Consider the following 25,955-nt stretch of genomic DNA (forward strand, 5'->3'; position numbering starts at 1 on the left):
ATGTATGGTAGCGCTAACCACCCCAGCTCCCCCGACCTGTCTATACAGAGGTCGATAACAGACTGACTGGTGTTTTTTTTTTTTTTTTTTTTTTTTTAAAGGTGGGGGAATGCATTTACGCACACTCAGCACCGAGTGCTGAGTAGTGTGGGGCTGGCCATAAGGGCCTACCCACCAAACCTATAACCACCTACACGTCCTCTCTGCAAACAGGAATACGGTTTTAGACTGACTGGTGTGACTCACGAGGGCGTCTTATATAGCGGCTAATGTCGGCTAATGTCGGCTAATGTCGGCTAATGTCGACTACTCATCCCTTGCGTCTGATTGGTCGACGCCGAGTGTCTGTTAAGTCATGCGTATCGAGAACGTTTTCAACCGAATAGAAAATTTTCCTATACAATATTTGAATTTTAGACAAATATCACCTATTGTTTTATAATAAATAATTGTTTATATGGTATTATAAACATTATAATTAATATAAAATATTTTTAAAGTTAAGATAATTTTATTATTGATAATTTATAAACAATAAACGCATTTCAATACAAAGTAAATAATAATAAACAAAGAAAATAATTGTAATTTATTACAAATTATTTCCATTTTTAGACATTATATTTTTGTTCCTCTGGTAAGTTCATTTTTAATTTATTGCTAGATATTTAACTTTATAGATTATTCGAGAGCTGTACTTAGATTTATATTATTTTGATTTATTTTTTGGTAAACACAATCTTAATTTATTTTACTATATAGACAATCGTATTGTATTTATTTAAATATGTATTTTCATTTTTTTTAACTTATTTTCAATTTATTGATAAATATTATTTGTCTATTTATTTATTTATATGGAGAAATAAATATAAAAATCACAATGTGTTTTATAAGCATTTTAAGTTGTATAAAGGAACAACATCCACTGGAATAGATTTAAATATCTTTTAATTGTGTTGTTTTTTATTATAAAATATATAAATATATTTTTTTGTTGATATAATATTAATGTACCTTTTTATATATTTGTTCGATTTTTATTTTTTATAAAAATTATTCCCCTTTATAAATTTATCCAATCAATTAATATTTTCTAAATTTATTTAATTATGAAATTTTAATTAGATATTATACTATCAAAGAAATATTCAAATATTGTATGGGAAAATTTTTAATTCTGTTGGGAAAGTTTTCGATACGCTTGATTGAACATAACGTCGACGTCGACCAATCAGAAGCAAGGGATGAGTCGCCGCCATTAGCCGCCATTAGACGCCGCGTGAGTCAGACCACTCAGTCTGTTATCGACCTCCGTGTTGATCGGTGGGGTGGGCTGGGGTGTTGTTCCGCGCCACGATACCCTCCAAGTTAATTCAGTATTGCAGTTCGATTTAGTGTTGTGACTCGTGTGTTCAATTAGTGTTGTGATTAGTGCCCTATTGGATGTACTGGATACGACCATGGATTGCAATATAGGTGCTTTTTTCTTACAAATCTGTAGTTTATTTTGTTTGAACGGTACATTGATGTTATTCTATTATTGCAATTATATTTTGAAATTATTTTATACCAATTCCTACCAAGAAATATAAATTTCTTTATAATGCCGGTTATATAAGGATATAGTTTATAAGAATAAATGCATGCTTTAAATGACAATGTTTCAAAATAAATTAACTCTATTTGGATTATGTGGAGTATCAATCAGTTAAAAATAAATGCATGGATAGTTTATAAGAATGCTTTAAATGGCAAAATTTCAGAATAAATCATCTCTACTTGGATTAAGTGGAGTATCAATCAATTAATAATAAATACATGGATAAAACTTTGCATGGATAGTTTATAAGAATAAATTTAAGTGATAATATTTCAGAATAAATCAACTCTACTTGGATTAAATGGAATATCAATCAATTAAGAATAAATGCATGGATAAAACCTTACATGGATAGTTTGTAAGAATAATTGCATGCTGGAAATGATAAAATCATGGCAATAAATCAACATTTTTTGTTAATTTCTTCGTTGATTATCGAGACTTGCTCACATTTGAACCATGATGATTCAACCAACCATTGGAAAAACGATAAGGCAACGGGGAAAGGGCATTAAAGGTAGAAATCATAATTTTAATTATCAATGAAACAATGATATTCATTGAAAGTTTTTTATTAATTTCAGGTAGGTCCTGAACGAGACTAGTTACTTGGCAAACACTTACAGATTGGTAAATCTGTAGTAAATATTTGTGACCAAATAAACGAGGAGAACGCCATCTATTGAGACCGAACAGTACTAAAATAGTCCGCCAAGTATTAGGGGAATCCCGTAGGTCTAGGTTTATATTCATTTTATAATTTTTAATTATTAAAATAATATATTTAATAAAAAACTGAGACTATTAATATACATTTTTTATTTTTTCATTTTTAAAAATTTAAAATATATTTAAAAAACATTAAAAATTAACTCTAATACTAAAAATTACCAGGTAAATGAAGTGATGGTAAGGCACCAATTCGTAGTCTTTCATTAGCTTCTTTGCAGATATCCTCAAAATGTAAACCACAAATAAGATAATTTCCTATCTGTTTGTCATCCATTTGCAAAAGTTTTTCATTATTTATTCTTTGAAGCCAAATAGCCAAAGGATCATAAACAAGATACCCGTAAAAACTATAAATTTTTATATGATTTAAAATGCGTATATAAAAAAAGGAATTGAAACAAGTAACAATTGTCCCAATAAGAGAAGAGAACCTGTGTTTTTTAAAAGCAAAAAGCACGACATTTTGATTCAGCTTATTACGTGCATCAGTTTGCAACTTTGGTTATACAAACAATCCTCTACTCAATCAGATTCAATTTATTTTTTTATTTTAAATAAAATAACTAGAGTATTTAATTATTTATCAAACAAATAAATTCAATGTAAAGTGCATAAATAATTTAGGCAATAGTCAAAGGTAATAAGGTAAGTTTCCTTTATGGTAATAAAATATATATGGTATTTCTTTTTTTGTTAAAATAATAGGGTAACCTCACTCAGGAAATATTTGAGGCAAATTCGGATTATCCATCGGGGTAAAACCGCACTATATTCTTACTTAATCGATTCTTTTATTAAATTTCCTTCTTGATAGTCATATAATTTAGAATTTTTTTTATTGATAATACTTTTTCAACCCCAAGATGGTTCTAAATTATATAAAGAAAACAATAGCGCACTATACAAAAAAAATGTTGGCTGAAGCACTGGCAGAAATTAAAGCTGGCCGTATGAATTTGTAGAGCACCATAAAAAATCCAAAAATACAATTAGTGACTGAATCCGAGGAAAAAGTGGACAAGAAAGTGAATCCCGAGGAAAAAACATTAATGTGAAAATGAAAAACGTCTTTCCGATGGACTGTTAACCTTGGATGTGGATTTGGATTGTCAAGAAAATAAATGTTGTTGCTTGTTCAACAATTTGTTAAAGAAAATGACTTGCAAACTCCCTCTAAAGTTGCAGTACCTGCAGAAGACTGGTTTTTAAAATTTAAAAAAAGAAACCACTTATCCTTAAAGAAGAGTTGTAAAAGTTGATGAAGTCAAAACTTCAGAAAAACCGAAATTACGATTATTTCTTGATAAAAACATCAAGAAAAGAATTCTTCTTCTAAAGAATATGATAATATATGTAGCATTTGTAAATGCGATTTTCTCTGTTACATTGACAAACAACGTGGATTCAGTGCATTAATTTCATGAACTGAGTTTGCGGAAATTGCAACAAAGGATAAAAAAAAGTCTTTATGATGACTGAATAAAAATTTGAATTTTTATTTTCATGTTATTTTATTACTGGTAATAATTATATATTATTATATTCATTTATATTAATATAATATGATCGTCACAACTAGTTGTAATTTTCATCCTTCTCTTACATTCTTTAACATGTATTATAATAAGGAATTAATATTATTATTGATCAGAAAAATGAGAACTGAAATCAAAATTTCGATTAAAAGAACCGATTTTATATTAACAAGGAATTGTTTTTAAATTATTAAAATCTTTGTTTTAAAAATCTAAATAATTATTTTTCCTAAAGACAAACTTCAATTAGATTTTCTTCATAATTGAACCTAAATTGTTCGTGATTATTATGAAATTATTAAGCTCAACCAGGCAGATTAGAAGGGGTGATTTGAAAATAATTGATATTCTCCATGGGTAAGTAAAATCGCGAGTCGAAAATCTGCGGATCAGTATTAAGTTAGAACTCCAATCTTCTTATAGGAATTATTAAAGAATCAGTAGTTTTACAGTTTCCTGAGTCTAATTCTCATGAAAATTTGCGTTATTAAATAGTCAGTTCTCCCAAATGTTCCTTCTTTGTCCATGTCATGGATGCATCTAGAGTATAATAACCAACCACTAGAACCATTGGAAAGACGATAAGACTATATGGAAAGGAAAAGATAATTATAATTATTTATTTATCAATTATTTATTAACCTACCATTTTAAGTATGATTGCTACATTAAATTTGTATATTTGTAAACATATTTTCTTATTAAGTAAAAATTGAGATTTTCAGAAATTGTTTATTTTTTGTATGTTTTTTTAGGTAATCTAACCAAGTATTCACCTTCACCTTAAATAATTATAAGTACACTGCATGTTTTTTATTTTTCATTAAATTAACTTCTTGATCTTGAATATATACTCATATTTTATTAAATTGTTAATAGTGGGATGAGAGTGTAGGATCGTCTTCACTCTGAGACGATTTCTATGTTTCAAAATAAATAAAATCGAATTTATAAATCTGAGATCTAAATTATGAATAATTAATTGGGTGTATAAGCGTAGTATTTGCCATCTATTAAATATAATTATTGGTGTAAATAAATAGGAGGATTTTCCTATCCTATTGTCCTACCTGAAAATCAAAATCAAGTGTTAAAGAAAAATATTTATTTTCTATTTCTTTTATTTAATATATATTTATGAAAGACCTTTTCTGATTGTTGTAACTTTTTGTATTATGCTTGATTAATAATTAACAGTTTCATATTGAAAAATTCAATCATGACTAAATGGTAATTAAAAGTAATAAATGTTATTAATTAAAATCTATTTTCTTTAAATTTGAATTGAACATACTTCAAACAAGTAATGTTACATTTAATTAAAATTAAATTCTACCTCAATATCTAAGTAATAATATTAAAGATACGTGTAAACAAAGCATGTTTAAATTCAAGAAGCACATGAGTGTAAGACTACCCAGCTCCCTATATTTTCAGTTTTAAAATTATTATAGGAAGTGTGGCTACAAGATTGTCATTGTGTTATGCAAATTTACTTTAATTAAAATTCTTGATATTTTAATTACTACATGCCAAAATTATATCCTCATCATCCTCGATTCCTGGTTTATTCCTGTCAATGACAGTTGGTTTGCCTATATTAAAGGGGCGGCCAAGCGAATAGTGTCGGAGGGGCAACAGTTGATCATAGACATTCGGAATCGCCGAAAAGGCACGACCTTTTTGTCTCGGGATGCAAACTGGTGAGAAATTGAGAGTTGGGGATTTTAATATTTGATTTTATAAATTAATAATAAAAAATCCCCAAAATTGTCGAGATGAACAGGGAATATCTAGTGTCTTTAGTTAGAGAAAATAATTTACTAGATTTCAGAATCATGGACGCTACAACTTGATCGATTTTAGGTTAAAGAAGACAGTCAGATGATGTTTTTGCTTTAAGAAAATGTATTTCTGGTAAGAAACTTTTTATATCACCAATTTATGTAATTTAATTGTTTGTGTTTGTTATTTTATATTATTTTATAAACTCTAATGTTAATATGTTCGTTTATTTTCATTCATTGAATTTGAAGTACAATTCATTTGTATTAATTCATTTCATGCTTCCTGCTTAGCTATTGCAAAATACAGAAAGTTACTTTTACAGCAGTTATATTAGTTATAATTATTATATTACAGTTTTAGTTTAGATGAGTGTCAAAGTGATATTATATTATAAAATTTATATTATATTGTATTTATATATAATATATATATATATATATATATATATATATATATATATATATATATATATATATATTTAATTTGTTTGTTTTTATCATGAATATATAATAAAATTATACAAAATGTATACTTGTTTTATTTTTATATCTATCAGAAAAACCTAACCTACACTCATTTAATACAAATTTTAAATAGAAAGTGACAGATGGACAAAAAGATATCTGTAATCTATAAGAAATGGCAACACTGCGTTCAAAATGGCAACAGTTTTCTATGATTCAATTAAATCAGACGTTACAGATGATCATTTGACGTGTGTTAAAGAATGAGAAAGTGGGATGTTCTTCGCATTATGACTCAGTTTTGAATAATTGTTTTTGTGCGTTGTTATGTTATAGTGTCCGCGTCTTAATCGAAAACCATGTACGGGAAAATTGATATTCAAGAATGTCTGAGGGATTCGCCCAAATTCCGGTGAGTACAACAGATCATGTTTATAAACAATGGTGCATTGGCGGATTATCTACCGAATTTCAGAAGTTTACTCGACGAAGAACAATCCAGCATTGACCAGTTGGAGCTGAAGCTCGACAAAATTTTAAAAGTATGCGGTAGCATGGTAGATTCGGGAAAAACATATGTTGCCCAACAAAGGTTAGTTCATCACTTTAATTGTTCCATTAAATGTTTGCTCTAAAGGAATGCGCCCGTTGTTTAAACGTATAATCACACTGAACTGGTGCAGTTTAAAATGTAATTAAATAAACAAAACCATAGCCTGAGAATTGTCTTCACAACCAACCATTTGAAGGCTATTGTTGTTTTTGTTCCCAGAAGTAGATAAATTTTACTGATTTGATGTTCAACAGCACCTACACACATGACTTATGTGTGAACATTTATTCATAATATAAATAGAATTTTTATTGTTATTTAACTGATATTGTTTTGCAGTTTGTTTGCCAACAGTTTGTGGGATCTGAGTGCACATTTCAAAGAAGATCCTACGGTACTGTCTTCCCTCAACAAGCTTATTCACAGTCTTCAGGAAATGAATAAGTTTCACACAATATTGCTAGACCAGGCATCAAGGACTGTCTTGAAAAATCTTACTTCTTTTATTAAAAAGTAAGTTGTAGGGAGTTTCATTGTTATCAAAATATGGTATAATGAAGCAGTTAAAGTCTGGAGTAGTTTGGTTTATTAAAATTTTATCACAAATAGTTGCTAGTTAAATGCACACAATAGTGATTATATTTCAATTAATTATTAGTTATGAATGCAATATTATTTCCTGTTTTATAATATGGTTTATGAAACATGCCCATAAAACAATGCTATTTTATTTTTGGGATTATCAATATTTTATCAAGTCTGTTGAGCATTTATTTTATTAATGGTTTGGTTAAATGATTTATTTGCTTTGCTGTGTACACAGTTGGGGTGACTCATGTTTTATGGAAATATTAGACATTCTAAATGTTGTTTTGTTTATTAATCTATTGTAGAAATATGAAAATATTTTATTTTATATAGAATAATATAGATTTTTAAGGTCAATTAGAAATGAACTAGAAAGTGGATTGGAGTCTAAAAGGTTACTTTCTATTAATTTATTGGTACAAATTTTAAAAATTATTTAAGGAAATATTAATTCTAATTTTATTGCCTTAATTATAATGATATTATATTTAAAATGTATTTTGTATTTGATTTTGAAAACAAAATATAAAAAAATAAGATAAAATATTATCAGGAAACAAATGGTTGATTATAGACTTAATTAGTCTCCAGATTACAAAATGAAGAGGGTTCAGAAAGTGATGTTGAGTCTACCTTCTATTGATTCATTGACATAATTTTTATAAAATATCTTTTAAGAAAATATTGACTCTTATTTTATTGTCCATTTATATAAATTGTTGTATAAAATAGGTGGCTAGAATTTAGAAGCACGTCTAATATATAAAATCTAAATAAATTTTTGAAATTTCTTTTAAAGAAAATACAGCACCTCAAATTTAAATTTCAAATATTGCTTTTTTATTAATTTTCGTATTCTTTGGTCTAATCGTAAATTTGTACCATAGTCCTTTTTAAGATATTTTAGTTTTATTATTCGAAGTAATTTTCTTACGCTAAAAATTTAATTAGGTATATAATGAAATAACTAGAGATTAATTTTTTGTATTTGATGGAAACCTAATTTTATTTTTTATTGTATAGAGATTACCTTCTTGCTTCAGCTATGATCATCAAAATTAAGAGCTCCTTTTTTTGTAAAGTACAAAAAACTTAATTGTTTTAAAAAATATTCAGTGACTTAGAAAAGAAGGAAAGAAAAAGAGGAGAAGTCACCAAAATCTACCCTACTATATATCAGTTAAACAGGATTGGACAAAAGGTTACGAAAATATAAAAAACATTTTTGATTAAATTTGCATTTTCCTCAGAAGAAACTTATTTCTACATTAATTGACGTGTTTTACCTTCTATAATAAATCAATTATTTTCTAAAACATTATATAAATATAATAATAAATTATATGATAATAAAAAGTTAAGAAAGTGGAAAATCAACATAAAATGTAATCAGGAGATAAATGATTGACTGAAGACACAATTTATGTCTCCAGATTCCAAAATAAAACATGCGGAAAATAAAAGCAAATAAACCTAACTCAATAAAATCGATGTGATGCCACGACTATTTATAAAATTGTTCAAACACCCACACTTGAACAATTTCAATTCGGGCTTCCTTATCTAATTGTAACGGAATCATCGCAAACCATCATAAAACACAACGATTTCAGGGACGTAAAAGGCGTGAAAGACTGCAAAGCCCAATTCGACAAGATTTCGACCGAATATGACAATGTGTTACTCCGCAACTCCCAAACGCCGAAGAGCAAGCCACTGGAAGTGGACGAGGTCCAGAACATACTGTTCGCAGTGAGGTCGTGTTTCGGTCATCTAACCCTCAACTACGTCAACAGTATTTGTTTGTTGCAGACGAGGAAGAGGCACGAGATTCTGAGCACTGTGAGTTTATGCGTGTAATTGATGGTTAATGTCTTTTCACGTTGTGCTTTGCAGCTTCTGTCGTACATGCACGCGTGCACCACGTATTACCATCAGGGCAGCGATTTGTGCGCCGACCTGGAGCCGTTCTTTAAGACGTTGGCCGACGAGGTGAGTGATTGCACGACGTCGCTTAAATCGAACCGTCAGTGAACCAACAATAGAACAAATCAATAGCCAGAATAAATCATTACGGTCTAGCGTTTCGTTTCGAATTATTCGCGATGACGTTAACGATTCGAAACGTACGAAAAACGGACGTCTGATTATAGTGTAAACCGTTTAAAATCGGCAGATCAACGAGATGCGGGACGAGAGCTATCGCGTTGAAAAGGAACTGGAGAACAGGCACGCGAACGTGAAGAACGCCGATTGCGTCACCCTCAGCACCGACAGGCATTCGCCCATCATGGAGGGATATCTGTTTAAGAGGACCTCGAACGCCTTCAGATCGTGGCACCGCAGGTGGTTCTACTTGTACAGGAACAGGCTGGTGTACAGGTGAGTGTTGTGGTCTCGTTGCGTCTACTCGATGACTAATAGCGTAGATACGTGCCGAGATTCCCAGGTCAGATAAAGCGCACTGAGCTGGTGTTGTATTGTTGCACTGGATTGTTATTGTTACTTGTGTTGCAAGAATTCAAAATAACATTTACGAATTTATCAATCACATTATATAATAAATATTATTATAATTATTTACTTAATTATTTTTTAACAATTATCACTTATAATTAATTAACTAGTTTATTAATTGAATAATTGACTAATGTACTATTTTTTATACATATATATCCCCTTATGTAACGGATCACAGTTAAATACCATTTATAACACAAAAATATTGTGATTTAATCAAAGTAACCTTAGAAATTCTATATAAATCAATCCTTTTGTGAAAAATTTAATAAACAGGATGTTTTAACTCAAGAATTTAAATTTTCTTCACCGACTATCTTGTTTGTCCAACTTTTTAGTACAAAAAAAATACATTTTACAAATATCTCTCCGTGTGACCGTTTTTGATATATTTAAATTTAAAATATTCGATTTAGTGAATTAAAATGGAACATTGATGCAATATTTCCATTACTTCAACTTTTCAACAACAAATGTTCTAAGCAACTACTAATTTTCTGATGTCCACTGACTTGTCATACAAGTTTTTAAAAAATGAATAGTTACCTGTCCACTTTGTTGTTAGAAAGTCGAAGTAATGGAAATTTTTCAATAATGTACAATTTTAAATGTCACTTAGAGAAATCTATATTTTTTCTATGAAAAATACCGCATAATCTCTATATTTATAAATATTAATATATCCCAAGAAATTGTATAATTATAATACTAATTTAAATTTAACATCACGAATTAAAAAAAAACTTTCATCAAATTTTGTTCAACAACCTGATTTATATACAAATTATTGAATAAATAAAATATTTAATTTTACTTTTGAATATCATACATTTTTAGAGTATATAAATAATATATTAATAAGTTACGGAATACTCTATTTATATATTATATTTTACTTTATTTATTATTTGCATGTTATTTGAATCGAATAAAATGCATTTTTAATAATAAATAAATATTGTTTGTCTAATGAAATTATGTCAAAGATGATTTATACAAATTATTGAATTAAAAAAGTTTTAAATGAATAAAACTAATATTATATGTTTAATGAAAATAGTCATAGGAAAATTCATCACAGCAATTTAAGAAGCTTGGAGGAAGACTGGTCGTAATGGTCGATTTAATCCCTCAAAATTAATCGTTGTCATATTTACATCCAGTTCAATTCAGAAAATATAAGTAACATTTTATAAAATAATAGTGTAGTAATTTTTATAGTACTGTATAAAACAACAATAGTAACTTAAATTAAATTTTATCAGTTCATATTAAATAAAAGAGGTTAAAATATTTAACAGTTAATCTTGTTTTGAAATATTATAGTCATTATAAATGAAACTTATTGACAGATGGGTCAATTATCTGGTCTGGAAATATATTTTAAATGACATGATTATCAAAAATAAGACTTAATTCACAAATTGTCTATTATCTATCTAAATAAACTAAATTAATTATTTACAAATTATTCAAGTTCAATTTAAGACATATTTAGTTAATAAGAGAAATATTATGTATCTAATGAAATTATGTTAAATTAAAGACATTTTAAATTATTTAAAAAATCTTTTATTATAATATTTATTTAGCATTATGGCCCTTATTGTATTTTGAAATAAAATATGATTATTCATAGGTTGTTCAATTATTTAGCCATGAAAGACTTAATAGTCAGGAACAACAAATTTAGGACACATTTGATTAAATTATATAATTCTTCATTCCATATATTTTACTTAATTTTGTTCATTATTAAAGTTATTATATTATATGTAAAGAAATTAAAAATATAAATTTTGTGTATTCCAGTTATTAGAAGGTTTTAGTAATTAAAATGGCAATTGTAACAAAAATGTTTAATATTTATCATATGCATTAATAAGTAATAAATAATTATATGTCTAATCGTTACTTAATAACTTAGATTTATAATGTTTGTTTCTTGTTTTGAAATGTGTAACGATTATTAAAAATAAGACTTGCTTATAAGTTGTTCAAGTGCACTCTTATATAAATAGTGTATCCGTCTGTCTAGATAATCATAGTTTTATATATTATACATTTTTCTTCTAATTATTTACTAATTATTCATATTAAATAATTTTTAATGGTGGCGTAAATTCTAGTAGCAAGAAGTTTTAAATAAATCCAAATGGTATTTGCAGGAAAAATGTTTGACATATGTTAATAATATGTATTTACCAGTATATAATTTATTATCTAATCTTTTGCGGTTTTATTTATCTCATTAGAATACCTGTTTATCGTTTGGTTCACAATTAATTTAAACTTTATTTGACAAAATGGTTACATATATTTATTTATAGTACTTATAATTTTGCTACCGCTGTAAATTTGGCTAAATTTTCTTCTTTATTGTAAATATTTCGCTAGTTGCATGTGACTTACACCTTAATTTTTCATATCAACCGCAGGAAATTCGACAAACTCCGTAGATCGCAGATAGGTTGTATCCTGCCACGGTAAGGCCATACAATATTTCGATCGGTCTACATGTTTATCCTACCGTCGCTTTCACCCACCTCTTATCATCATCAACCCAATAGTTATTTGTCTTTATCGTTTATTAGAAAACTTATGACTAACGCGTAACATTAATGCTTTACATGTTTTTATTCCGATAGCTGCTTCGGTTAGATAGCACATCTCGGTGACTAATAACTTGTTTACTCGTCAAACAATACGGTGTTAATCACGTGCGTAATCTTTACAGGAAACGCTCCGGCGAAGAACAGGAAACCATAATGGAGGAAGATTTGAGGCTATGCACCGTCAAACCGGTCACGGACGGCGAACGTCGCTTCTGCTTCGAAGTCTTGTCCCCGTCAAAGTAACTAGTTGATTAATCAATTCAATCATTTTATTTATTGTAAATTGCCCACAGGAGTCACATGCTTCAAGCTGATTCTAAGGAAATGTATGATGCGTGGATTGCGGCCCTGCAACAAGGAATCGGAGCCGCAATCCAAAGGATCCACAGTGTGGACTACAGTTCGAGGCACACCAAGGAGGCGCAGCCTCTAAAGTCCAACGACGATGTGTCCAAAACCGAGCACTCCGTCGCCACCAACAATAACAAAATCAAGAAAATAAAGTACTGCAACCAACTTTTCATTTTCTTAACATACACACTGACTGAAATTGTTAATTTCAGGATGTGGGAACAGTTACTGAGAATACCGGGCAACAATTACTGTTGCGATTGCGGTAGTCCCAACCCCCGTTGGTCCAGTATTAACTTAGGAATCACCCTCTGCATAGAGTGTTCAGGCGTCCACAGGAGTTTAGGCGTGCACTACAGCAAAGTGCGATCGCTAACTCTGGACGACTGGGAGCCGGAAATCATCAAAGTGATGGCCGAACTGGGCAACAACGTTGTCAACAAGATCTACGAGGCTAACGTTCCCGACGGCGTACAACGTGCCACCGAAGATTGTATTGGGTAGGTCAAGTACGTCCCGTTACAGCTGTCACTGTTGTTTTACTTGTAGGGCAGTGAGGGAGAGCTGGATCAGAGCGAAGTATGTGGACAAGGGGTTCGTGAAGAAACTGCCGCAGTTTCAAGCGTCGCCGTCCCAAAATCGCACCTCGCGCGCCAGCTTGATGGAGGTGCGCAAGTGGAGCGTAAGGAAGATGAGGAGACGGCCGCGGAGCTGCGATAAATTGCGGCGGAAGAAGGGCAACGGCATTCTGAAGAACGTCGATGAGGCCTCCGAGACGTCGGAATCCGGTTTTGAGGGCGAGACGAGCGCGGAATCGTCGCAAAAAAGCGAAAGCCTGAAGCGAAGGACAAGCGTGCTACTGTTCGGAAACGATCTCGACAAGGAATCGTTGGACGACGCCATAGATCTGAGCAGTGATCAGGAGTCAACTGAAGGAGAGGAGGAACAGACTGTTGGTATGTGTATTGAACAAACTGAACGCCTTTGTTTTAATTAGTGATTTGCAGAAGAGGAAGATATTTCTAAATTACACCCGAATCTGCTGCTCTACAAAGCGGCCCTAGCTCACAACTTACCTGTGATGTGCGAGGCCTTAGCCCTTGGCGCAGACAAGAACTACATTAACAACGATGACAAGGGGCGAAGCCCCATACATCAGGGTGTGTTGAGCGGCTCCGTGATGCCCTGTGCTTATCTGATACTCAACGGCGTTAAAATAAATGCTCAGGACGTGAACGGCAAGACTCCCCTACATCTGGCCACTCAGGAGGGGCATACTGCTCAAGTGTGTTTGTTTTTGAAACATAGAGCGGATCAGCATCTAGAAGACGACGAAGGTAAAGTGCCATTATCGATGGCTGAGCAAAAGGAACACGCCGATATTGTCACGTTGTAAGTAAATTAATTAAAACAAATGTAGCCAGTGACTAATAACTTTCCTTAGGTTGAGACTGGGACGATTAAATGAGGAGATGAAAGATTCTGAATTAGGGATATCCGGGGATGATATGTTTAATGATGTCGTTAGGGATTTCTCCCAACTGGCTTGCTCACACCCAGAAAAGTTGCAGAGGCCAAAAGTCGACGAGTAAATCGACTCATTAAAATTTGTTTGCTCATATACATTCTTATACACTTGCATTTTATAGGTACTATACACCGAATACGATTAGAATCTGAATTGAGTAAATATGGAGATGTGCTTTCAATGTCGACTTTACCTTTCGTTTTTAGTACAAGCTTTTTTATATTATTTTTAATAACGCAGTTATGTTATGCTCTCTTCAGTTAAATAACTGATTTAATTGTGTTTTAATAATATATTTCGACCATATAACAAAATGAATGATTTGTTTATTTTTTGGTAAATTTTTTAATTAATCATTCCATGTAGACATTGTATTACCATGCCTTATAATGTGATATTTAATATTCGGTATAATTTTGATCTATGTACAGATGTTTTGTTATAGTTTTTATTAATATTTTTATCCGTGTAAATACATAAACATATAAAATTAGGTGCGTAAATGAGACAGTACTCTCGAAATATTGTATTTGTATTTTAATTTTAATAAACGTATCAAGTATTAAAATAGTGTTTTATTTATAATATTTTATTATATTATTTTTAACATAGAATACGTGTATTTACAAGACACATGTATTTTATAATAAATTATTGCTGAATTTTACAATAAAATACTGTATAATGAAATAATTTAGTATATTTGGCATTAGCATCTAAATAATAATTTAAAAACATGGAAACATGACTAGCAGTTTTAATTTTGGGACATTATGAACGAAATGGAAATTTAAATAAATATTTTTAAATGCCTCATATTAGTTGTGGAAATAAATACATATTATACCTTATTTAAATAGAATAATACAGTTTCTGAACCTTAAAGTAGATAATTTTTATACATGTTTATCCTAAAATATCTACTAAATCTAAAGTTCTTAGTAACAAAGTAAGTACTACAATCCTGACACTAATTGATTAAGTATTCTATCAATTCTCCCTATGATCTAATCTATACATTATTGTATCAGTCAATGTTTACTTAAAAGTTAATGATTTTCTTTCTGCCTTGATTTACTTATTTCAGGAACTTTACATTTGTATGTCCACGATGAAATTGACACATCATCGAAGTCTTTGTAACACCTCAAGTTTGGTGGACATTCGCAGCTGAAAATATAATTTAAATGATAATTTTAACTGATTTAATTAAATTGTCAAAATAAGTACTTACGTATTTTTCATGTAAAACAATATTTGTCTGGAGGTTTTATGGTACGACGCCCATCCACACGCCTGGTCTTGGTGGCAACTCTCCAGCATTTTACCTGCAGTTCTCTGCAAAAAAAAACAAATTCAAAGTTCAAACCGGCGCATCCACCATTGTGACAAAAACAAAAGTAGTTTGCGTGCATGTTTTTTAATGGGAAATTCCCATGTTCTGCTTGTTCTACATGACAAAATAAACCAATAAATCTGTCCGATGTAATTGGCTAATTAGTACCGAGATAAAAAAAAAACCTTCTCGCTTTATCCACATTGAATTTTTGTCGTGAGACAACGAATACAACAACATCAATTAAGCTTATCGCGCTCAATAACAACTGCACAATCCGACGGACGATTGGCGGTACCCGTTCGACTATTATCAAAGGAACGCCCCTTCAGTAGTACAAAAATCCATTAAAATAATCATAGTCGTAGTATTTTTTTCGGTCACATTAATTTGTACATCCGTCGTATCCGATACGAACTGGATTCTGGGTACGTAAACACTCATCATTTTCCTATTAGTACTGACACATGTTGATTTTTATGGTGGCATTTAAGGTCGCTACGTCGAAACTCGGTGACTGAGCAGTCAAATACTGAATGAATCCTAAAATTCAAGGCCGATTTTACTAGTTTCGTGTGACGCATCGGGCGCGGGAAATGAACCAAACTAATGCGTAGAATGTGATGAAGTCATTGACTTTTTATTTGTATATTTTACTCGTGTGATTCTTTTATTTGATTAATCAATCAATGGAGAAAAAATATTCTGTTTAATTTTGTTATCACTAATTTTACATGAAATGGGTAATTACTTTTGGAGAGGCAAGTTTTGCATGCCATTAAAAAGCAAGAAAATAATGTTTATCAACAATGAGAGATTATTTTAAGTTTTCCAAGAATTGATTGACAAATGCTGCATGCTGATAATATGAAAAGTTGTAATTTCATCACCCGAACGTCAGAGATCAATAATTAGTCAATAAATTTGTAAATTGCAGTGTCCACTAAACAAGATAAAAAATTGTAAATAAATTACAACGCATTAAACATTTACACAAGATTGTTTGTTCGGGCCATTGTCACCAATTAATTGCATTTTGTAAGTGCATACGCAAATGACCTTATCACCTTTTGTTTTTGTAAACGAATTTCTAACATAGATACGATAAACATTTCAACGTTAGACGAATTACAACGGTTGTACTTTTCCAACCATGGAAGCAATTAAACAGCCTTTGTCAGTGTGACATCTTTCACAAAAATAAAATTATATCTAAAATGGTAAAGTTTCACCTAAGTTTTGTATGTTCCTTTAAACTACCCAATACAGCCGAGACTCCAGTTCAAACCCCAGAACATGTCATCCAAGTGAACAAGCCATTTGGAATGATGCATGTTGAGTACGAACTGGTACCGAAACTTATCTACTTCAAATTCGATGTTTTATGTTGGAAACGAGTTGCCAAAATATTCTGTACCACCGGCACAGAAATAACCAAAACTATAGTGAATGAATCTAAAGTTTGGGTGGTTTTCACCACAACTCACGAGTTAGAGGTGTTGACCATAGACCAACTGCGGGAGCTGCAGGCGCATGTTATTAATTTTAAAATAGTCGAGACCAAAAATTCTCTTGGACCATACGCCAAAAACGACCTAAAACTGAAGTCACAAAAGTTTTATTTGAAATCGGAAGACGTGAACAACGAGTGGTTTGCACCAGCCTTCCTGAGTGACCCCAATGAGGAAATGTTTGAACCGGAATACGGTACACAGCACACGGACATGGGAAACTGGTGTAAAATCCACAAAGATATCATCATTAAATCGAATACTGGCGAAAAAATCAAAACTAAACCCTTCGTTCCTGCAATTACCAAAGGCAAACCAAACATTCCTAAGAAGTCAGATTTGTTGGTGTGCGGGGAACTGCTCTTCACAGACCCAAACTATTCCATATGCAAGTACCAAGGCAAGAAAAACACAATCATTGATTTTTTCGTGATATTTTTAGTTGAAAACCTGATGACGGTGGAGCAAAAACTTACCCTGAATCCGCTAGTTATAAAGTTGAAAAAATTAAGTAATTTCCCTGCGGAGGAATTAATACGACAGGGTTTCGTTTCGTTGACCGCCTCCTACGAAATACCAAATCTAGTTCAGTGTGTCACCGCCCCAAAACCCATAACCGAAAAGATTTACTTCCAGGAAAGTCACATATTTTTTACTGGACGCATTCCCAATCAGATTTTGCGTGAATATTTGTTCAACAGACTATTGGCAGTGCACATTAAAGGTGTTCGTGTAATTCCCAAAAAACCCGGGGTAATATTTGGTGATTTAAAGGAGGACCCAACAATATACAAAATCAAAAAAGGCCTTCCAAAATTGCCTGAGGAGGAAGCAGTAGAACTTGCAATCGCAAATTTCGACGTCAGTTCAATTTTAAAGAACGTTTGGATCTACAAGGAAAAGGTTCAATGTCATGCGCCCTCAGCGACTTTATATTATCCACCAAAGGTAAAGTTTGAATATACAATAAGGAAGAACATTCAGGAAATTAACTTAATAAAACGTGAACTACCATCGTACATAAAAGAGTCAAGTCTTCTATCTATGGGTACCGTTATAAAACTGGAAGCGTTCGCAATGTTCCTGAGTGATTCCACAACGATTTACAAATTCGACGCGACATTTAAAAGATTATTCCTGATCATCGGATCACGTTCCACCGCCCATAAATTCTTCAACGTAGTCTTCAGACATAATCACGGGGTGTTCAAGAAAAGAGGGCAAGATGTGATAACTGGTTTCATGATCGTCAACTTCACCGACTGCTGCATGTTTCTGGAGGGCCTCGCGTGCGGCTACGTGCTAGAGATCTGGTACATGATCCAGAAGTCTCCCGAGACCGACCTAAAGTGTTTCATAGATACTTCTCTCGTCTTCCACTGCAGGCTCTACCCTAACCTGGTCTCAGACACCGGCGTCTATGTTTTGGCCCTGGGCCAAACCCTTCCCCACATTCTGCGGAAGCACGAAATTTACTTAAAGGGGAACGTTCCCGCACCTTGTTTGGAGGCGCTGAAGAAACTTGATATGCTGCTGATGTCAACCACATTTAAAACAATGGTGCAGCAGAATTTGTTTCCGACTTCTTTGGAACTTATGAGTTTGAATTATGAATTTGGGGTACCACTCAAGTGGGAAGTTTCTAAAATTGCTGTGGGGTTAAGGAAATAATGAAATGACATTTGAAAATATAGAAACATTGTGAAATGAACATTTTAGACTTATGGAAGTGCCATTCTGAAAAGGACAAAGTTTTTAATAAGTATATGTTTAGTAATTGCTTAAATGTAAAAGGTAATGTCAGATATTGATCAACTCATTAAAAGTTAAATTGTATAAATTACTAGATGGATTTTTTAAATCTGATGTTTGTTGTGAAACATATCAACAATCTTGTTTATTTGTTATACGCAATAGTTCACGCAATATCGCAATAAATTTCGTACATATTTCCACAGAAAGAACTCGCATAAACGTAAGCAAAGTTAAAATAAAAGTGAAAATAATTTAAATTCATACCTTCACAACTCTGAAACCGGAGTTGATCTGCACACATAACAAGAGCACACAGAGAACGAGAAGCGACGCGACGCAACGCATTTTGTTTTTGTTCTTGTAGGATAAAAACGTGCATAAACAGTTCGGACACTTTTGAATCTTATGATTCGTATCATACGTGCTTATATATTAGTTCGGGATGGACACATGCGCACAGCACTCCTGCGGCAGGATTCCTGCCTGAAAAGCCGGCTGATTAAGCTGAAATCACCTGATCATTGATGAAACGCTGATGCTGACGATATACAGAAAATATGGATATTTTCTAGTCGATTCTACACTTTATATTTATTATATTGATAATTTATATGAGAAGCAAAATAAAAAAATATGTAGTTACTTTGGAATTGTTAATAATATACAGATAACGTAGATAGTTAAAACCATTAAAAATATTTGAAACACTAAGCAATTTCATGTAAATATCCACTAATTTAAGAAAATTCAACAAACATTACGCAAAATGTTGTGTCGAAACCTATAAATAAGAAGTTATTTGTTATTAAATTAGTTTATATAAATAAGTTTGTAAACTTTCGCTTGTTATTTTTCTATAAATTGTTTTACTAAAATTAAATTTAATAATGTTTATATTATTAATTTTAATTAGTAATTAAAAGTAAAAGTCAATCAACATGTTATTATTAATTAATAAATTATTTTAAGTACTTCTATCATAAGTTTAAATTACATATTTAAATATATTATATACAAAGTTTATATATTTATAAAAATAGTATAAAAATTATAACTAATTAATATGATTAACAAAATTCATTTATATAAAATTTTAACTTAATATAGAGAAAATAAATAATTAAAAATAGAAAAAATACGCAATTGTTTATTTAAAAAATGTTTATTTTAATCAAACTGAAATAAAAAGTATTTCATAATATTATTAAAAAAGTTTAGAATGTTTTCTTTTAAATTTTAAGATTCTAAACTAAACAATTAAAAATAATAAATCATGCAAAAACTAAAAAAAATGAGTATTTACATGGATTAAGAAATAAATTATAATTAATATAATACTATATTATGTTTAATTAATTAAAAGGAACAAGGAACAAGGTTATGTCGAAAAAATGTAAAATATTTTTATAATTAATAATACCAATATACAAGTTTTAATAGATATATATTTTTTTTATTTTAGGATTCTAAATTAATCAGTTATGAAAATAATTAAATTATTGTATTATTTAATTGTAAATTTGTAAATATATTTTTTTCTAAAAAAATTAAATAGTCTCAAAATATTAAAAATGCTTAAAAATTTAAATTATAAATTAATTCTAATTTTAAAATAAAATAATATTTAGTGCCACATTTTTAACTAGATACTCAAATATAATCATCTGCCTTATAAAATAATACACAATTTTAAATTATTATTAAAATATATTTATGAAAAAAAATATTTTAACAATTATTATTTTATTATTATTATATTTTTCTACAATAAATTCTTAATATGTACTATATATAAATATTTATTTAATTAAATGTCATTAAATTAATCATTAAATCATTTATTACCATCGTATTACACCCCCCCCCCTAATTTTTTTTAACATAAAATGTCTTATTTATTGCCACATTTGTAAACAAATATTCATATAACGACATTTCTAAAAAATAGATAAAAGTAATGTTAACAAAATCGTTATTATTTTATTATTATATTTTTCTTTTAATATGTATTACATTTAAATAAATAAGTATTCATTTAAATAATTAATTATATTTCCATTTGAATTAAAATTTATTTTTTATTATAATATCTGTTTAAAATTTTAAATTATAAATAATTATTATTATAGTAACCCTTTAAAATCCTTAACAAATATGATATAGAAGATTATTCCAGTTACTGTTTAAAAACTCTTTAAATATGATTTATATTTAAATTAACGTAAAATTCATCTACAACATTTCTATTGCGATTTGAATGTCTCCAAATATAAAAATATGAAAAAATTAACTCCATTTGAACATGTTTTATCAAAGAAACAATTTATTCTAAATATTTAATCAGCCTTTTTCGTTAAAATATTAATACTATCATTTATCCAACGTTTCAAATATATAAGAAATATATTTGTATTTTATGATATGGTAAAAGATTATTCGAGTCATTGTTTAAAAACACTTTAAATTTTATTTATATTTAAATTAACTATCATAAAATTCATCTACAGCATTTTAAATGTGATTTGAGTATCTCCAAACATAAAAATCCATATGATTGATGCCTTAATTTTGAAAAACGTGCCGCAGAATTTCATATCCCCGTCAAAAACCCCATTTTTTCCGTGATAAATACAAACGTAATCAGAAAATACCAACCAACCATGAAGCACATGCCTCTTTGAACTTTTTAATCTCGATTTCGTTTCACCATTGTTCGGCTATTGGTTCGGACAAGGTTAAAAAAAGTCGGTAACCAATCGATCAATGATCGAATGTAAACAATCTGTCTGTTTGGTCGACAAATCGGTATGGCAACAAAGGCGATAACAAATAGAAATCGCCTTCTCGGAACGGCTGTGAACGCAAGAAGGGGTATAAAAATCATCGCGAACGAATGATTTATTGTTTCGATTGATAAAACGTTTTAGCTTTGATCGGTTCTTTTTTTTTTTTTTTTTTGATGAGTTATGCAATCGGCACATTGGACACCGATGGAAAAGGCCGATTTTCAAATTCACTCCGGACGCCTGGTGCGGCAGAAGTCGATTCAGAATTAGCTTTGAAGATGGAAATAAAAAATGACTTAATTTATCGAGTGGCAAGAAAAACAGTCCTATTGACTCGACGTATTGTTTCCATTATAAACAATTAGTACTAATAATATTGTGAGGCCAAAATGGGTTTTACACGACTTTGTCAACAAATTAATCAAAAAGTGTCATCTCAATAGATAAAAAACTGACCTGTTCAAGTTATTTAAAATTAGATAATCGCGAAAGGCAAATATTTTTTATTTTTCTGCTCGGTTTTATTGGTTTCGATAAAGCTATTTTATTTATTGACTGGGACGTTTCCACAAAATACGGATCTGTTGAGGCCCTGCCAATATTAATCGTTGATATGCTTACACGGTACAATTTAAGTACACATTCTAAACATTGTGTAGTATCCCACAATCATAATTACGTGTTTGCCATCGCAAAATTGAGGGCTTGTTAAACGATGCACCCAGGCATATGGCAATTTCGCCGGCGATTTATTTGGAACGATGTGCAATTTGATGTCTTAAGTCACCAATGCAAATTGGATGCTGAATGAATAATGTCCGGTAATCAATGTTTCCCATTCAGGTTTTATATTTATTGAACGACAAAAATTTACTATTTTATTAGCGATTAAACATCGTTAATTTATACGGTTTTCTGTCCACTTTGTTGGCGGTTTTTATCGTCCACGATTAAAAACCAACCAATATCGTAAAAATCTTTATTGCAGTCAGCGCTTAAGAAAATGCAAATTTATGGTACGATAAATTTTTATATATTCAAATTTCAATTGTCCGATTCTCTCTCTAATGAACCGTTTTATTATTGTCTCGGATATATAAATTTTTATAGGATGTCGTCGTTAAATGTAATTCGTAACGACTCTCCCTGAGCAACACGATCTTAAACGTTGAAAGCGACCATTTCTGCGACTGTAAGTATTGAATATACAATATTTAAATGAAAATTTTACTTAGACTTATAATATAAAGTTTCATTACGGTAAATATAACTATTAGTTGTTAATTATTATATTTATTAGAAAAAGTCACCATTAGAATAAATAAATAATATATTTTTACAATATTTTAATAAATTTTGAGATATGTATTTAAATTTAGACATGACATGAGGCAGATGTAATTAAAAATCAAAAAATCATTAAGTGTTAACTAAAAATATATACACATACAGTAGTGGCCATAATTATAGCAATTTATCAAAAAACAGTACCAGTCAAAAGTGAAGCAACCAACATAATAATATGTAAAGAGGATGTTATTATGGAACCATATTTTCGTCAGATAGTGTTCCTTACAACTTGATTGATCCATTATTATTGAACACTCAAAAGTAAAGCAACACCGTTATAAAATTGCGTCGGAGGATTGTAAGAGCATCCAAAAGTTACCAGAATAAAACTGTCGAAGATTTGAAGACTGAATATTCACATTTGGGGGTGACTGTCAGTATCGACGTAGGCTAAGGCAAAATAATTGACATGGAAAACCTGCCAAAAATTCCTTCATTTCAAGAAAAAATAGAACTTCCATGCTCTTGTTTGCATGTGAGCACTGATCTGAGTAAAAAAATGGAAAACCGTATTGTTTTCTGTTAAAAGATTTTTTTACTTCAAATAATGTAAATCTTATGAAGTGGCCAGACCAAAGTCCTGATCCAAACCCCATAGAAAATGGGGTATGATAGTTCTTTATATGAGGAAAACTCATTCACAGCAAATTTCAAAACTCAGATGAATTGTGTGTAACTATTAATATTATTTGGAAATCTGTTTCCAAGCAAGAGATTGACAACGTTGTTTCTTCTATGAAAAGAAGATGTCAAGTAGTAATAATGCTACTAAACATTAAAAGAAAATATTAAAAACCTAGGTATTTTATATTGTTGCTTTACTTTTGTTGTTTTATTTTATACTACTAGAGTTCTATCTTTTTTATACTTGAATTGGTTACCAGTACTTATAATGTTCATTGTTTTTTCTGTTATTGCTGTGTCTATAATATATGCAGCTGGACAAACTAATTGCACACTTTATTTTCCAATGGAGAAAGTTATAGAAATTTTTTACTTTATGGCCTTTTATTGCTCTTTGTGAATTTAAATCGATTATTCATCATTATTTTTATCATTGGTCGAAGTGAAACTGTAATAAAAATTATAATTCAGCGTTACCAAGACCGAAAGAAACAAGAAGAGGTGGGTAAGAGTTTACGGCTAAATAAGTCAATCGATCTTATGGTCAACTAAAGTTAATGCTAACCTAGAAGAAATGGGACTTGCTGAAATTGGTACAAATACTGTGGGAAAATGGTAAGAGGATGGATGTTCGTTTGACTCCAAACCTACAAGAAATACCTTGCTTAGGGTAACATTCGCTTTACGGATTAGTTAAAAGACCAAAGTTTTATCTTGCATATCCTAATCTCCACACATCAAATGGTGGATCACCTTTATGACAAAATTCTACATAAAAATTTTACAAATTTAAATGAACTCATCACTGCAATGCAAGAAGCTTGAAGAGATATAGACTTGCTGTGTATTTGGAAAATGTTCGATTCCATGACATGGAAATGGGCCAAATTTATAAAACAAAAGGGGTTTTATACAAAGTGTCAATATTTCAATTAAATTCATTAAAAATAGAAAAAAATATAGTAGATTCATATATGTATAAATTGTATTAAGAGTAATCTTGTCCAACAAAAAGAAAATATTAATTACGACATTTAAAACAAATTAAATTCATATAAACTATCTCGGTAAAATTTTAACACATTACCCTAATATCACAGTATTGAATAAATATACTTTGTTTACTATAAACTAAATGTCGAAATTTTAAAGCTGGTCAGTCGCCCTAAATATTTACTTAGATTAAGAATCAACGAGTCATTTTTCCAAACATCGAACTGTGTGGAAACCGTAGTATTCCACATTCAGAAATGCGTTGTGTTGAGAAACAGCGGACACATAAATCAACAACAAATATTTGTACGACACTTTCATTCATATAATCACCACGAGTATTTTTATTTACTCCACCAGCGTTCGTATAATTAAATTTAATATTTCTGTTGTGATTGAAAAAAAAAATTGTGCAACCCACTGCGTCAATAAATTAATTTATCGTCGAGACGATAAACGGATGGATTTATGAATAAAATACATTGTACAAGCGATAAGGTGGCTCATTGATAAACTGTGATGCACTTTTTTTAAATAATTTTAATACGGTTTTCTTATATCTATGCTTGTATAGTATGTATACGGTGTGTCCCAAATTGATTTTAAAATTGATAAACTTAAATTAAGAAGTCAGGAAATTTTATGAATTGAAATGGATCCACACAAGAACACACTGCATAACACATTTTTTAATGCAAAAAATAATGTTCTTTTTTTACTTTATTTATCGTATTTCTGGGTAATTTCATATATCTCGTGTTATTGACTTAATATTCATCAAATTTTTATAAAAATTCTTTTATTATTATTGAAAGGCACCATCTAAATGGCAAACAAAAGTTAGGAGCAATGGGTAGATAGAGGGTGGATCATCACAACATGAATTGGCACATCTGAGAGTAGTATAAATAGATTATGGAGACGTTACAATAAGTATAATGACATAAAAGAATAACATCCAGTTCGCAGTAGGGTAATTACCCCGGTACGCCCATTTCAGAGACCACATTATGGGTACCCCGTTTGTTATCCAGAATGGCGTTGCTCGTTTAGCATGTGCACAAGTACATCTTAATTGGGGTCCTGATGATTGGGGCCCCATTCTTTTTTCTGATGAGTTAAGATTTAGCTACCACCCAGATTCTGTAGAGAAACTTTCTGGACACGTGTTCGGAGAGAACCTTGAAACCAAGCACGGCTACAACATGCTCGTGAGGTGGTCAATTTTGGAAAAGGTTCATTGACGTTCTGCAAAGGAATAAATATTGGCGGAAAAACCGAGTTCTTTCTAATGGGAGCCACTTTGAATGCAGTTCGATATCG

The 25,955-nt window shown here is 30.5% G+C and overlaps 3 protein-coding genes and 1 long non-coding RNA gene across 4 annotated transcripts; 3 read left to right on the top strand and 1 right to left on the bottom strand.

Moving 5' to 3' along the window:
- The first annotated feature begins 1,313 nt into the window (after positions 1-1,313).
- On the top strand, positions 1,314-2,362 carry LOC109602163 (uncharacterized). The gene is made up of 3 exons (XR_002191717.1): positions 1,314-1,479; positions 1,880-2,120; positions 2,188-2,362. It is a non-coding gene; the product is annotated as an uncharacterized LOC109602163 (long non-coding RNA).
- Positions 2,363-6,353: 3,991 nt separating this feature from the next.
- On the top strand, positions 6,354-14,595 carry LOC109602164 (arf-GAP with coiled-coil, ANK repeat and PH domain-containing protein 2). Its single transcript, XM_020018490.2, has 13 exons — positions 6,354-6,534; positions 6,598-6,714; positions 7,015-7,188; positions 8,877-9,105; positions 9,160-9,255; positions 9,440-9,645; positions 12,521-12,637; positions 12,692-12,901; positions 12,962-13,249; positions 13,299-13,705; positions 13,757-14,141; positions 14,194-14,337; positions 14,399-14,595. The coding sequence occupies exons 1-13, from the start codon at positions 6,482-6,484 to the stop codon at positions 14,427-14,429; spliced, it is 2,457 nt and encodes an 818-aa protein (XP_019874049.1). The 5' UTR covers positions 6,354-6,481; the 3' UTR covers positions 14,430-14,595.
- A 364-nt stretch (positions 14,596-14,959) lies between these two features.
- LOC109602165 (uncharacterized) lies at positions 14,960-19,432 on the bottom strand. Its single transcript, XM_020018491.2, has 3 exons — positions 19,144-19,432; positions 15,512-15,615; positions 14,960-15,447 (listed from the first exon to the last, which is right to left on the bottom strand). The coding sequence occupies exons 1-3, from the start codon at positions 19,222-19,224 to the stop codon at positions 15,327-15,329; spliced, it is 306 nt and encodes a 101-aa protein (XP_019874050.1). The 5' UTR covers positions 19,225-19,432; the 3' UTR covers positions 14,960-15,326.
- Positions 15,624-18,985, top strand: LOC126265498 (uncharacterized). Its single transcript, XM_049967205.1, has one exon. It carries the CDS (start codon positions 16,831-16,833, stop codon positions 18,793-18,795), a length of 1,965 nt encoding a protein of 654 aa, XP_049823162.1. The 5' UTR covers positions 15,624-16,830; the 3' UTR covers positions 18,796-18,985.
- Positions 19,433-25,955: the final 6,523 nt, after the last annotated feature.

Source organism: Aethina tumida, chromosome 5, assembly GCF_024364675.1.
Source record: "Aethina tumida isolate Nest 87 chromosome 5, icAetTumi1.1, whole genome shotgun sequence".
Classification (NCBI taxonomy): Eukaryota; Metazoa; Arthropoda; class Insecta; order Coleoptera; family Nitidulidae; genus Aethina; species Aethina tumida.

Bases quoted from the DNA above. Each gene is read 5' to 3' on its own strand.
- LOC126265498 (XM_049967205.1), top strand. From the start codon at position 16,831: ATGGTAAAGTTTCACCTAAGTTTTGTATGTTCCTTTAAACTACCCAAT.
- LOC109602165 (XM_020018491.2), bottom strand. From the start codon at position 19,224: ATGCGTTGCGTCGCGTCGCTTCTCGTTCTCTGTGTGCTCTTGTTATGT. The intron at 15,616-19,143 runs GTATGAATTTAA...TTTTTTTTGCAG, and splicing joins CCGGTTTCAGAGTTGTGAAG to AGAACTGCAGGTAAAATGCT. The intron at 15,448-15,511 runs GTAAGTACTTAT...TTATATTTTCAG, and splicing joins TTGTTTTACATGAAAAATAC to CTGCGAATGTCCACCAAACT.
- LOC109602164 (XM_020018490.2), top strand. From the start codon at position 6,482: ATGTACGGGAAAATTGATATTCAAGAATGTCTGAGGGATTCGCCCAAA. The intron at 12,902-12,961 runs GTACTGCAACCA...TGTTAATTTCAG, and splicing joins AACAAAATCAAGAAAATAAA to GATGTGGGAACAGTTACTGA. The intron at 13,250-13,298 runs GTAGGTCAAGTA...TTTTACTTGTAG, and splicing joins GCCACCGAAGATTGTATTGG to GGCAGTGAGGGAGAGCTGGA.